The sequence below is a fragment of the Coccidioides posadasii genome, chromosome 2, assembly GCF_018416015.2.
Source record: "Coccidioides posadasii str. Silveira chromosome 2, complete sequence".
Classification (NCBI taxonomy): Eukaryota; Fungi; Ascomycota; class Eurotiomycetes; order Onygenales; family Onygenaceae; genus Coccidioides; species Coccidioides posadasii.
Genome location: NC_089408.1, coordinates 2,651,684 through 2,665,423, shown reverse-complemented (window position 1 = coordinate 2,665,423; position 13,740 = coordinate 2,651,684). Strand labels below are relative to the sequence as shown.

Sequence of the window (13,740 nt, the reverse complement as noted above, 5' to 3'; positions counted from 1 at the left end):
CAATAATTTTATTACTCGTCATGGCAACGGCCCTGTACCGAACCAGAGATTTCGCCGCCCGAAAGCTTATATACACGTGACGGATGGCGATCTTGGAAGGTTTGCTCTCGTCACGACACCGCAGAAGATGATGGATGGGCGGCCTAGCGGGTCAACAGTTGAAGCAACACAATCACATTTTCTATCCAGCCAGCAGTACACGAGAGAAATTGGAGGGAATTGAATGACAACACATTTGCACAATCGGATGGTGAAAACAAGGGAAAAAAAAAGGAAAAAAAGTAAGCTCGCAGGCAGTAAAGTACAGGCAGGCAAGAAGGAGAAAACGACCCTGATTGCTCTATGCTCCAGAATTAACCATTCTTTTGACGCACATCTATGCTCTCCTCCAAACCTGCTTCCTCATCTCTCAACCACCGACACGCCCCTCAATGACACATCCCCGGGAGTAACTCCGTGAACCGCTTAGCCAGAGCCACCCTTGTAGGCCTTGCCGAACAAGAGGAGCTGAACCTGGTCGTAGATGGAGAGCACACCAGCACCAGCGACACCACGGAGGATGTTAGCGCCAGCACCCTTGAAGAAGGATCGGACACCCTCCTTAGCAGCGATTTGACGAGCAGCATCCAAAGAGGAAGAGTACTTAACGGCCTGTGAAACATTTGGGTGAGCCACTGGAGGAGCCAGAACAGACGGGGCAATTCGATACTTACCTCACCAGAAGTCATCATCATACGGCGACGGATGGTGTCAAGAGGATAAGAAGCAATACCAGCACCAGTGGTGACAGTCCAGCCGAGCAAGAAGGAGGCAAGGAAGCTGCCCTCAAGAGGACCGACGAGGAGAACTGGCTTGATGGAGTCGTACATACCGAAGTAGAGACCACGGTAGACGACGATACCAAGGACGGAGGGACCGAAACCACGGTAGAGACCGACAACACCGTCAGAGGCGAGGGTCTTCTTGTAGACGTCGACCAAGCCGTTGAACTGACGCTCACCACCCTTTTTGGCGGACTTGGCGTCGTTGGCAAGACGAGTACGGGCATAGTCAAGAGAGTAGACGAAGAGGAGAGAAGTGGCACCAGCAGCCTGTTAAAAACCTTCGGTCAGCGTCCTGTTTGCTTAGTCCGGCCACGCATGAGCACTTACACCACCAGAGGCAAGGTTACCCATCATCCACTTGGCATAGCCATCACGATCCTTCTTGAAGGCGAACATGGACTTGTAGGTATCACGGAAAGCGAAGTTGAGGGCCTGGGTAGGGAAGTAACGGATGACGTTGGCAGTGTTACCTCTCCAGAGGGAGACGACACCCTCAGCCTGGGCAGTGCGACGGAAGCAGTCGACGATGCCATTGTATTTGCGGTCAAGGCGGCCGGTTTTCAACATCTCATCCTAGAGGGTCGGGAACCGTTAATAAACTGTGCATACTTTGAGCGCGTAGATATGCCATCAAGTCGATCAACCGGGCCATCATTGGATCTGAGCCGATCGAATCTCGACGAGGTCTGCGCGTGCGGTGTAAAGATGGTCCACCATACCTGGTTCTGGATCAAGAGCTTGATACGCTCGATAGGAGCGGCAGCGGTCTTGGAGACGGCGGCAGAGACACCACCCACTGCAAGCAATCGTCAGTCAATCCATCCGGAGGCGACCCAAAAAAAAAAAAAAAAAAGAAAAGGAAAATTTTTTTTTTAAATCGCCCTTTTGATCGTGACACCGATATGATCACCACGATCGAGGCGTTTAGTGGACAAGACATACTCATGAAGTCGACAACGAATCCCTGCAGGTACGAAACGCATTAGTTAGCACCAGACATAAAAGCCAGATATGATCGCAAATCAGCGAGAACCCCAAGTTTCCGGGCATCCAACCATCAATTGGCGTCCGAACACCCAGCCTGCCGAAGGAGGTATGCTCCATTGACAGTGTAGAGGACGTATTTTCGGGTCTTTCGATGGAATATCAAAGGGTACTTACGGGCATGCCCAGGACCGACTTGTCCTTCTGGGTAACATCCTTAGCAGCCATTTTTTCTGCTTTTGTTATTTTCTGTACTAGCTAAAGTAAAGAAAGGAGGGGAGAGTGTGGGGTGCGAGCGAAAGAGGATGTCTGCACAGACGGCGTGAAGATGAGGAGGGAAGAGAGCTGGAGGAAAAGGAGGAGAGGAGGAAGAGAAGAGAGGAAGAAGGAGAAGAAATAATGAAAAAATTTGGTATTTTGGGCGAGCGACGAAAAAATTAGCCTGCGCTAAACCGCTTTGGGCCCGGCGGCCAGCGTAGCCGACATCTCCCGAACAGCCACCCAGCAACCACCAGATCGCCGCTCGTCTGTAACTGCTCCCATGCTCCACCGAATTGCTCGCCTGTGATTTGCTGTCCAGTTGAAGATGGAAACAATTTTTCCTCTCTCCCTCGTGGGTTTGCCTCCCGTTCCTGAGATTTTGGCTTCGAATGCCGTCGGCAAAAAAGGAGGAGAAAACGGAGCCCTGAAGCTAAGCTTGCCTGGTACTCTCATAACCCCATACCGGCGATTGGTCCTTAGTCCGAAAATAGCTCGGTTAACTGCGCTCTTCGCTCACAAGCCGAGACTGAGGAAGCATTCCAGAAGCATAAATTTTCAACCCCACAATGCCTTTGAGTGTGACCGCGCGAACTGTTGTGCGTTGCTCTGGAATTTTATCAAAGGTCGCATACGGAGCACCACGCTTCTACATGTCTATGTACAGAGTCGTTAACCTGACTACTTGGCCTTGGACTTTGTATGACCTATTCGTGTTGGGAATAACACTTATTCAACACGTAGAAATAATTGGCGCTGGTATTTTATTTTATCTTAATTTTTACCTTATTTTCTTTTTTTTTTTTTTTGGTGTGCGTTATGTGTGGTTGAAGGCCGCCAGTTTGATGCTGGCATCTCAATGTTTCTTGGACCTCTTTCTCTTCTTCTTTTCCCCAACTCGGATATCAACGCTCATCTCAGCATCTGCCGCCGCTTTGTTAGAAGCTTCCGCCTCTGGCTCAGCTATCCTCATCTGTGGTTCATTCTCATCGCCAAACGTATCCTTTCGCCATTGTCGAAGCCTTGCTTTCTTCCCCAACTTCTTCTGATCTCGCTGCTTCTTTTCAGGTGGACGGAAGGCTGCAAGCTTCTTCAATCCGGCAAATTGATTCAGCTGGCTGTCGTCCGCCATGAGGATATCGCGAGCCGTAAGCCCGAAACTCAGAGGCGAAGTTTCTCTGTAGCGGAAAGTACCAGAGAATTTTTTAGACGAGCCCGGGAGTAATGCCGGCTCGAGGTTGAGGTTCTGGTCGACGATTTGTTCGATCTTTCTGCGTTCGCGTTTTGCTTCTTTTTGCTTCTTCTTCTTGTCCTGGAGCTGTTTCTTTTTACTGCTCTTTTGCCCCTCGGCCTCGTCAGCATCCGACGGACCAAACTCGGCTTCTTCGTCTTCATCTTCAAAGTCCGGGACTATGTCCTTGATGTCAATGTCATCGTCCCATGTGGGCTTCTTCAACCGCTGCTTTTTGGATTTCCCTCCGCCATTGTCGTCATCGTCGCCCGGGTCTTCCTCAGCATAGTACTCCTCGCCAAACCGTTTGGCCATTTCTTCTTCCCATTTCTTATCGTCCCATTTATCATCATCAAGGAAACGTGCCCAATCTTCGTCTCTGATATCACCGGCTCGGATTCCCGCAGCTTTCTTGATTTTCTCAACCTGCTCTTCTAGTTCTTCAATTTTCAGTTTACGCAACCGCGCACGTTCTTCGTCGCGTTGTTTCTTTTCTTCCTCTTTCTTCAAACGCTCTACCTCTCTCTTGCGCTTTCGGCCACTTGGCTCTTCTCTTCGAACAGAAAATTTCGACGTCGTATCTCGAGCATGGGTGACTAGGGCCTCATTGAGTTTATTGGGATCCTCGAAGCGCAGATTATATGCTTCCTCGAAGGCCTCAGCTCTTGCTTCTTCCTCATCGTCATCTGACTCAAGCGGTTGGAGATTAGATCTTGCACTCGGGATCCACGCCCGGGACGCCATGAAATTAGACAGGAACGTGTCTGGATCTTTGTCGGCGGCAGCGACATCCTCCTCCGTAATTGGCTTCCTTTCTGTAGATTCGGTCTCTGGCTTCGACTTGCGAACAAGAAATCCGTCATCACCATCACTGTTCTCCTCTCCGCTAGGCTCGGCATCACCATCAACAGCAGCATGCATCTCTTTCACAACAGTACGCTTTAGCTCCTCCTGTTCTTGGACGTACGTCTTGGGTGCATCCGCTTCGTTATCAGTGCCATTTGCACCTCTCAATAGATTCTCGCGGTGATAATCTCGTAGGTACATGGGCTTTTCCTCCTTTTGGCGCGCTGGGGCATTCTCTGTATCGAGGGCCGTGTAAAAGACTGCATTCTCGTCGTAGACTCGTGGATCTTTGGTGCGAATCGCTTTGATCGTGGCCAGAATTTCCGAATCGACGGCCTCCGTGACCAATTCTGCCTCGTCGTCCTCAGTTTCTGATTCAGATGATTCTTCGGACTCGCCGCTTTCGTCCTCATCTTTGGTAGACCTCTGCTTCTTCCCGAAAGCGTTCGACTTTCCTAGCTTTTCTTCCACTGAACGACACTGTTAGCGACGCTCCTTGTCCCTTTGGGCATACTACTGTTCAAGTATACATACACTTTTGGAGCTCCTCTCGCTTCTTATTATGTTCAAACCGTCGCGCGTACTCTGCATTGATCTTGAAACTTTCGCCGCCGGGAAGGTTCACTCCTTCATCTGCACTTTCATCATCCGAGCTGTCACTCAGAAGTAGCTTCTTCTGTTTCTTCGTCGGTGGCTCCAGCTCCATCTTCGATACACCGAGAAACAGGCGAGACTTGCGCGGAGGGGAGGAAAAAAAAAAAAAGTCGTTCTTCCTAGCCAATTGCCAACTTGCCCTGCACTCTTTGTCAGCACAGCAGCTGTAACTAACTAGTCAATTAATCCCGATGCGCAATTTGCACTCCGGCGTCCCTTGGGTGGAAGTTGAAGAATGACCACAACAAACCTCCAAAGAGGCTCTTTTCTCTTCTGTCCCTGCGCAGGAGGCCGTGTCGTCGTTCCCGTTGAATCGCTCTTGTGGGCGCTGAAAACATTTTGGCTTTTCCTTGACCGGAGCTTAATCACGCCGCAAGGCCAATCAGCGCTTTTTCGTCCGAGCTGCCAACGTGACTAAGCAGACTCGGCGGTCGAGCCAGAAGCAGCAGGAGGGAGGAGGCCGAAGCTTCATCGCCAGCGTCATCCCTATCCAAACTCAGGAGCGGGCATTTTCCTGGTGCATTTTAATTTTTCGGGCGTTTGGTTTGTTCTACCTCGGATATCTTATTTCTCGACGCATTTAACACCTCTTCGTTTTTCTCCCTTTTTGCATCTTTCATACTTTCTTAGAGACTCGGGATATGGTGTATGGATAAATGTCTTCAGCTCCACATTCGTCAGTCCCCCAGGTTGGGAAGCTTGTCAACGTCATGTAGGTTTTTCTATGTTAAAAGCTTTAGCCCGATCCTTGTGTTATGTCTCCTTTCTCACCCCTTGGCTTCAAAATACCTAGACCTGTCGGCCTGAAAGAAGCTGCCCTCGATTCTCCTACGTTCCGATCTACAACCCTACATTTTTGTGACCAGATTGATTACGTCGAGAAATGGCTGGAAGGGTATACGAAGGCCACAGGGAAGCTCACTTCGGAGCTTGCTACTCTGGAAGCCATCACCAATTCCTTCGTGTTCCATATTAACTCTCCGCTCAACGTTTCGGAGGCGATCTTGGACCATGACTATTGCTTGTTTGCAGTGAAGAAATATGGGGAAAGCGTCAAGGATTTCTGGTCCGGGGTGGTTTCGACCCTTAAAAAATGCGATTCGTTGGTCAATGACCCGATTCGCTCGTTTGTGCAAGGAGACCTCCGGGCATTTAAGGTTGGTAGCTTCATGGAATTTGTTCCATATGGGAAGATATTAAGAGAAATGACCACAGGAAACTCGCCGTATCCTCGACCAGACCCAGAAGCAGTATGATCATCTGCAGGCCAGATACGCTGCCCAGACTAAATCGAAAGAGCCGTCCTCCTTACGAGAAGATGCATTCCAGCTTCATGAGGCGAGGAAAGCCTATCTAAAGGCTTCCATGGACTTTTGCATACAATCCCCGCAGCTGAAAGTTACGCTGGAGAAGTTGCTCGTCCAAATATCGTTCGGGCAGTGGCGGGAGCTCAAAGTCACAGGGGATAATAGCTTGTCACTCTTTGCAAAACACGGTAAAGATATGGAACGTATCAAGGGCTGGACCCAGGAGATGGAAATAAGTGAAAAATCGTCTCGTCGTGAAATTATGGCGGCAAGGAAACAGATTGAGGATGCCGCCGAGTATGCAGCGCGCCCATCTCGCGAGTTGGACGATTACTCAGTATCGACAGTGCCATATCTTGGTTCTCAAGGAACCGCCTCACTTACTAAGATGGCAAAGGACCACACATTCTCACCGGAAAAGCAGGGATGGCTTAGCTTGAGGATTTTGACCGGCAAGCCCACGAGGACCGTTTGGGTACGACGTTGGGCCTTTCTAAAGAACGGTATATTTGGCTGCCTAGTTCAAGGTTCTCGAACGGGGGGAGTGGAAGAGAGTGAGCGAATCGGGGTCCTCCTATGTAGCATTCGACCAGCGTTTCAAGAAGAGCGCCGCTTTTGCTTTGAAGTGAAAACAAAGAGTAACACCATAATGCTGCAGGCGGAAACGCAAAAGGAACTTACTGAATGGATCGGCTCATTCGAGGCTGCGAAACGGAAGGCTCTTGAAAATCCAAGTCAAGAATTTCTCCCCTCGACAAAAGCTTCACCTCAGGATCCAGCATTTGCAATATCCCAACCCCCGGCTCCAGAGTTCACTGCGGATATTTCCGACTCACTGACCCCTAATGCCAATGATGAGCATGTGGGTAGTGAAAGAAGTGCTACACTGCCTGTTGATCGAGACGTTTTGGCGGTTCGCAATAGTGGTGAATTTGCGCACCCACGATGCTCCACTGCATTTGACAGGGATGGGGATGGCGCCCGTGATCATACCCCTAGAATTATGCAAAAGTTTGATATTCATAGAAAAGGTAACACCGCATCTCATACCGGAAATGCATCTCCTCAGCGAGGCTCTGGAATTGCCGGTTTGCTATCAGGAAGCAACCCCTTGATACCTTCGGCATCAGGTAATAACGCGGAAAATGAGAATATGAATGCCAAAATTGTGGGTGCATTCCCACTCCGCGACGTACCTTCAACAACCCTTGCTCCCGCCACGTTGGTGAGTCCCCCGACTCCCACGAACATGAGCAGGGCGGCAGTATCTGTTAGTGTTGAGAGAGGAATTGGCCTCGGTCTCTCAGACAGCACGGGAAATGTCCCCAGTGGAATGATGGCGAATCTATGGGGAACCTCAAATTGGGCTTTGATCAACAGGCTGGAACGTGAGGCGTGCCCACCACAGCCAGCAAGTGGGACGGACGAACCCAAGGTATGTTATTATTGCCTTCAGGTCCTTCGCTTGCCCTCAACCTAATAGAATTAATAGATATTTGACGGAATCTCAAAAGATCCTTCAACACCGACGATCCATTCACCTCTGAGTCGCCACAGACAGACCATTAGCCTGGGAGATACCGGCAGCTTCCACGACAAACCCCAACCCACGCGGCATGAATATCCGAATTATTATCCCTCTCTTTTAAAACCGCAAGACGCTCAGTTTCGCCTCTTGTTTCCAGAGGTGCCAAAAGACGAGCCCCTTGTTCTCGTGTTTAGAGCAACTTTTAGTCCGAGTGACCAGCATGATTTTCCTGGTCGAGTATATACGACAACAAAAAACCTCTACTTTTACAGCAACTATTTCGGATTAGTATTAACGTCTTCTGCGAACCTCTGCAGCATATCTGAAGTGACCGCTGCCTCTGGCAGAGATTGCGATTTTCTCTATTTGCATATAATCCCCGAAAAAGGAAGCGATATTCCCGGACGTCTGACTATCAAAACGTTCCTAGAGCCCTTAAAACTACTTCGACGACGGTTGAACTTTCTTGTTAATAACGCAACTTCCGAAGAACCGGCTAGTTTGGAGACTGTCCTTAAAACACTCATCAGAATGGAACATGAAGGGCCAACGCGACGTGCGAGCGTGGAGAGTTGGGATGATGTCAACTTGAGTACCTCCCCAGAAGCAATGAGTGGCTCCGGCATTCGGAAACCTGAAAAGTTGCTGAAGCTCGGACTCTACGTCGAGAAAGGCCTCGATATAGGCAAAGGTGACTCGAGGAACAATGCGGACGGGGTTCGGTTTAGGTTGCCTTTGCAACCCGTCGAATACATCCCACAAGGTCAACTACATCCTACGGCAGAAAAATATTTTGATGTCGGTCCGAAGGCACTTTTTCATGTTATATTCGGGGATAAAAGTCCTGTTTGGCAATTTCTTCAGCTTCAGCGAAGAGCTCAAAGTAAGTTCATACACGCCTATCAAATTTAGTGGGCATAAGCTAAATCTCGTGTACCAAAGACATCGAGCAGAGTGTTTGGTCAAATGCTGAAACCGCGTACATGAGGCGCCACTTCGGGTATCAGATTGAAGTGGCGGACTTTTTTGGTGAGTCAACTCAGGTCATGATGCGGGCTTGATCACACTAACATGCGATAAACAGGAAGGCCTAATCTCACCCATGTGTCCGACTACCAGATTGTGGACGTTCTCAACGACCATCTGTGCTATGTTGTAACCGATAAACGAACCCCATGGCATCTTCCTTTCAAAGGACAGTTTCAACTAGTCAGCAAAGTCGTGATAACGCACGTTGCGAAGTCGAGGTGTAAACTCGCTCTATTTACAAAAGTGGAGTGGCTATCTGAGCCGTACTTGTTTAAATGTAGGCCTTTTCTCTACACCCCACTAAAGTTTATAACATTCGTCGCTAACTCGGATCAGCTGTCATCGAACGAGAGGCGATGAAGGATCTGGAACAGGATGCCCTTGATCTAATTGATCTCGCTTCTGATCAAGTGAAGAAATTGGGCCACCATCACATGACGAAAAAAGCAATTTCGATCTTTGGGAATATTGGCCAGGAAGCCCAAGCATTTAAGCTCACATCGGATTCTCTGGCACTAAATCCGAGATCACAACTACGCCGTCCACTGAGGCAAAGCGGCCTTCTACCGCTTCTCCTTGAGACGTCTGGTTCGTTTTTGCAGAGTGCAGTCTCTACGTTGTTAATCTGGTTTTGGGCTGTTCTCCGCTGGATATGGAAGACATTCAAGGCAAATCAAGTGATTCTATCATTACTGATTTGCAGCGCTATCTTAAATGGGTTTCACTCGTACCGCGACACATTTGAATGGTGGCACGAGCGAAACGCCGGCAATTTTATGGCGCGCTTGGGAGTTCGACCAAACACCGTTCTTACAAAGGCAGTGTATATCAAAGATATTGATGACGCGATCATCAATGTGGGAGGTTTCAACTTGTCTAATTCAAGTTCTTGGTAAGCTGCCTAGATTCCTGGGTCACTAGCAATCGTTGAGATCCAAGTTTCTGATGTTTTATCTAGCTTCTCGGTATTCCAGGAGAGTAACCTCTATGCGACGAATGAAGGCCGACTTGTTCCGGCCGATGCAGCCAAGAGAGGAAACAGTATTGCATATCGCCTACAGCGTACGCGACAGAGGCTTGGCACATACCGTCACGATCTTCTCGTAGCATTAAAGGTCATTAATAGCATTGAAAAGGAGGTCATCCGAGCTGAATGGGAGCGATGGATCCAACAAGAAACGCGAAGATGTCACATGGTTGATAACATGCTCAACAATCGTGGCACCAAGCCAGACAAGGACAGGGCGGACGATGTCAGACAGCGGTTCTCCGGTAGAGAGGATGACATCGAAAATTGGTATAAGGACTATTGCCTTAGTTGTGAACAGGAGCAGAAAAGAATTTTGGATATATCTGGTTAGCGATTGCATTGGAGGTGCTCGCGGTTTGCTCTCTTTGGAATCATCCTGATTTATAAATTTGCTTGGATATGACGATACCCGGAGGTGCGGATTGGTGTTTGGGCAAGCGTGGCGATTATGCAGCGATGGATATACGTTTAGTAGTCCTTGAATAGATTTTTATTTTTGCTTGCATGGCAGTTCATCCAGCAGGGATCTATAGCGGGCATTATTGACCGCAGCACATCGATGCCGCCGTACTAACTCCGTACATTGATTGCGGCTCGATACTTGCGACCTGCTGGTCATCGATTGCGGCTGGTCCCTTGCTAGAGGTACCTGTCATCCATATCTAGGTGCCGAGAGAGGATTCTAGGTGAAGGCTTGGAAAATCCGAGGCCACTTTCCTGCAGCTCTTCTAGTCAGGCTTCAACTCAGAAGCGGCCTCATCTTCACTCAATTTTGTCTCGGTTTCACGTCGCCTTCCAGCATCACATAATAAACCACAGTCCCATCTCCACCCCCCCCTCTATTCACCATCGCCAGCAAAGCTCTTTTGCCTCCCCACGGCTCCTCCCTTTTCCGTCTGATAAACTCGAAAAACTTATCGTCCGCGGGATTTCCCTCACTTACTTTATGCTCAGGTATATCATCACTTCTATTCGGCAGTGAGTCGAACACCCCGGCGAATTTCCTTAGGCTCCACGACTGGCCTTGAGCGCAGGGGATGACCCATTCTCTTTCTACGGGGACGGCCTCGGAGCAGATATCATGCTCGAGCAGGTATGCCTGTTCGTCGGGATGGGTGTAGATGGTTTGCGGAGGATAGCCGGATATTAATGGGATGTGTTGTTGCGGGGAAAGGGAGTGTGGTTCGTGGAGTTGAAGAGATTTCCAAATGTGCTGATGCTCGAGGTTGTGAAGGATCTGAAGACTGAGGGCGGAGACGGGGCTGGAAGGCTGGGTTGTGGAATTCGAGGAGATCAGGGAGGTGAGTGCTGAGGGAGATGGCGTAGAAGGCATCGCGAGAAGTTTCGGCCGCTCGAAGGCTGAGATGGATGGTTCGAAGGCGCTGTTAACGTACGGTACTTAGCATATTTCGAAATCGATCTTCCCCCTTTCGCATACTCTTCTGCGCTTGGGATTGCGTCCTCCAAGCTCTGAAAGCGGTCCCGTCGTGCTTTTTTGGCGGATCCGCAACAAGGTTCGCAAGATTGAGTTCCCCGCTAAAGGTTCACTAAAGCCACGCTAGCGGCACTGCTTAATTCTGAAGAGAACAGATGGCCACATCGTCATCGTCAAGGAGCCCGTCTTCAAAGCGCCCCGTTGCTTCGAAATAAATAGCAACTACTGTGCCCGAGCCAGTCAGGATGCTGCCACTTCATTTGCTGCTTGCTCCTTTTGCCTCCATCTAGGCCCTGTGCTGGTGTTCACAACGTCTTTTGCTTCTTCAATGGCCATGTCATCCTGAAGAATCTGGCAGCCGGTTGTCCGAGTTCGATATTTTCCCAGCTGTTCGAGCGCAGTCATTCCTTGTTACAATGGCCCGTGAAAAGCAAAAGGCGCCCTTACAGCGAATACCCTCCTCGGGGATCATGCAGAGTCCTCCAGATCTTCCAGAGGTCCAGACCAGAGGTCCAAACGGTTCTTCGATAGGGCCAGCCACAGTTTCCCCGCCGGCCAATTCGCATTCGACGGAGAATGCAGGTCTGCTTCAATTAGTTATCTGTGTTGCTGGTATCTATGCCTCCTTGTAAGAACGCTTCTCTCTCCTTGATTGTGAGCGCTTGATACTAACCGTCGCAACCCCAGTCTCTCCTGGGGCGTGCTTCAAGAGACGATTACCACAACCGACTGGCCAGTTCGATCTCCAACTGCGCACGACCCTCACCCACCTACAGAGCGATTTACTTTCTCCGTCGTTCTCAACACTATTCAGTCCTTCTTTGCGGCCATAACTGGCTTCCTGTATTTATATTTCTCCACGCCTCGAAATCAGAAACGCCTTCCAGTCTTCCCGACCCGTCGCATTCTGATTCCCCTAATTCTTGTCAGCGTATCATCCTCTCTTGCCTCGCCGTTCGGATATGCAAGTTTAGCACATATCGATTATCTTACATTTATTTTGGCCAAGTCCTGCAAGCTCCTTCCGGTCATGTTCCTCCACCTCACTATTTTCCGAAAACGCTATCCGCTATATAAGTATGGTGTGATTCTGCTCGTCACACTAGGTGTCGCAACGTTTACACTCCACCATCCTTCATCCCGCAAAAAGAAGCACAATAACAACAACATCGACAGCTCTTCAGCCTTTGGGCTCTTCCTTCTCTCCATCAACCTCCTCCTCGACGGTCTGACTAACACCACACAAGACCACATCTTCTCGTCTCCCAACATCTATTCGAAGTTCACTGGTCCGCAAATGATGGTTGCGCAGAATGTTCTCTCGACGATGCTCACGAGTTGTTACCTTATCCTCATCCCACATATCTCCTCGTCTATTCTACCTCTGCTTCCGCTACCTGTTCCTCCCTCGCAGACAAATGAACTCTCTTCAGCATTGTCATTCTTGTCTCGCCATCCACATGCTACGAAGGATGTAGTGGCATTCGCTGCCTGTGGAGCCATTGGCCAATTATTCATTTTTTACACTTTGGCGCATTTCTCGTCTTTATTACTTGTCACGGTGACAGTGACCAGGAAGATGCTTACTATGCTGCTGAGCGTGGTGTGGTTCGGCCACCGCCTCACCGGTGGACAATGGCTTGGCGTGGGTTTGGTCTTTGGCGGTATTGGAGCCGAGGCTATCGTCCAGAAGAAGGAGAAGGCGAAGAAGATGAGGGAGAAAGAGAAATCGCAGAACGGCGTCGCAACCAAAGGGGAAAAGGAATTATAAACGCTGGGAAAGCTACGTCATAGAACTTAAGAGGAAAAGCGCTGGAAACAATAGAAAAGAATTGTGTATATATACATCGACCTAGACAGATATTTCTGAAATCTTTTATGTGTTATTACGTCCGAACTAGCACGCTGCATTCTCGAGATTTCTACTAGACCATCTCTAGCACCGTTGATAACGAAAATATTCATTCACTTCCTGCCTTCTACCATGATAATGTGATAGCCAAAGCCCGTTTTTACCTCTGCATATTTGGGACTAGCTGTCGTGCTGGGCTCCAGGTCATATGCGGCCTTCTCAAACGCGGCGTCGAGACTGCCTCTGATCTTCCAGCCTAGAGATCCGCCTATTGAAAACAGTGGTAAGAGGTATATCGAGATATATAAAAAAATTCATATTTTGCCCCCGACTGGAGAAGATACGAAGCACGAAGCAAAAAGAGTGAATGAATTTAAGGAAGGGAAGAAAGAAGCTCATACCTTGTCGAGCTTTGTCTTCAGAGAATTCTCTCGCGACTTCGTCGAACTTGGCGCCCGCTCTCAGCTTTGCGAGAGCTTCTTCTTTCTTAGAGTGTTTTTCGCACTGATAGAGAAGAGAAGAAGGGTCAAGTCAGCTTTGCTTTAGTTTCGCTTTCACTTCGCTGTCTTTCATGTATATGTTCCGGATGTAGCTGCATATGTAGCTATGGTGGGCGTTGGAGGGGTATTAAACAACGTACAAGAATGTGGCGGACGTTGATGGAGTTGGCGGGCTTGAGGCCTTTACCCTTGCCGCCAACATCGCCGCTTTCTGAGCTGTCTTTTGCTTTGCCTTTGCCTTTGCTTTTGGGTGCCATGATTG

The 13,740-nt window shown here is 49.2% G+C and overlaps 6 protein-coding genes across 6 annotated transcripts; 2 read left to right on the top strand and 4 right to left on the bottom strand.

Annotated features, from left to right (window-relative positions):
- Positions 1 to 465: 465 nt before the first annotated feature.
- Positions 466 to 2,036, bottom strand: D8B26_003395 (ADP/ATP carrier protein; the record flags this gene model as incomplete). The annotated part of the gene is made up of 6 exons (XM_003068347.2): positions 466 to 651; positions 714 to 1,091; positions 1,152 to 1,397; positions 1,544 to 1,620; positions 1,767 to 1,788; positions 1,986 to 2,036. 6 exons carry the CDS (start codon positions 2,034 to 2,036, stop codon positions 466 to 468), a joined length of 960 nt encoding a protein of 319 aa, XP_003068393.1.
- Positions 2,037 to 2,875: 839 nt separating this feature from the next.
- KRI1 (KRRI-Interacting protein 1) lies at positions 2,876 to 5,079 on the bottom strand. Its single transcript, XM_003068348.2, has 2 exons — positions 4,678 to 5,079; positions 2,876 to 4,613 (listed from the first exon to the last, which is right to left on the bottom strand). Exons 1-2 carry the CDS (start codon positions 4,847 to 4,849, stop codon positions 2,923 to 2,925), a joined length of 1,863 nt encoding a protein of 620 aa, XP_003068394.2. The 5' UTR covers positions 4,850 to 5,079; the 3' UTR covers positions 2,876 to 2,922.
- Positions 5,080 to 5,292: 213 nt separating this feature from the next.
- Positions 5,293 to 10,174, top strand: SIP3 (SNF1-interacting protein). The gene is made up of 8 exons (XM_003068349.2): positions 5,293 to 5,509; positions 5,591 to 5,954; positions 6,013 to 7,539; positions 7,597 to 8,515; positions 8,575 to 8,661; positions 8,717 to 8,938; positions 8,998 to 9,553; positions 9,620 to 10,174. Exons 1-8 carry the CDS (start codon positions 5,454 to 5,456, stop codon positions 10,020 to 10,022), a joined length of 4,134 nt encoding a protein of 1,377 aa, XP_003068395.2. The 5' UTR covers positions 5,293 to 5,453; the 3' UTR covers positions 10,023 to 10,174.
- Positions 10,175 to 10,344: 170 nt separating this feature from the next.
- D8B26_003392 (uncharacterized protein) lies at positions 10,345 to 11,063 on the bottom strand. The gene has a single exon (XM_003068350.2). It carries the CDS (start codon positions 11,022 to 11,024, stop codon positions 10,458 to 10,460), a length of 567 nt encoding a protein of 188 aa, XP_003068396.2. The 5' UTR covers positions 11,025 to 11,063; the 3' UTR covers positions 10,345 to 10,457.
- Positions 11,064 to 11,377: 314 nt separating this feature from the next.
- Positions 11,378 to 12,897, top strand: HUT1 (UDP-galactose transporter; the record flags this gene model as incomplete). The annotated part of the gene is made up of 2 exons (XM_003068351.2): positions 11,378 to 11,754; positions 11,814 to 12,897. Exons 1-2 carry the CDS (start codon positions 11,543 to 11,545, stop codon positions 12,895 to 12,897), a joined length of 1,296 nt encoding a protein of 431 aa, XP_003068397.2. The 5' UTR covers positions 11,378 to 11,542.
- On the bottom strand, positions 12,669 to 13,735 carry PIN4 (Peptidyl-prolyl cis-trans isomerase pin4; the record flags this gene model as incomplete). Its single annotated transcript, XM_003068352.2, has 3 exons — positions 12,669 to 13,246; positions 13,380 to 13,482; positions 13,619 to 13,735. 3 exons carry the CDS (start codon positions 13,733 to 13,735, stop codon positions 13,092 to 13,094), a joined length of 375 nt encoding a protein of 124 aa, XP_003068398.2. The 3' UTR covers positions 12,669 to 13,091.
- Positions 13,736 to 13,740: the final 5 nt, after the last annotated feature.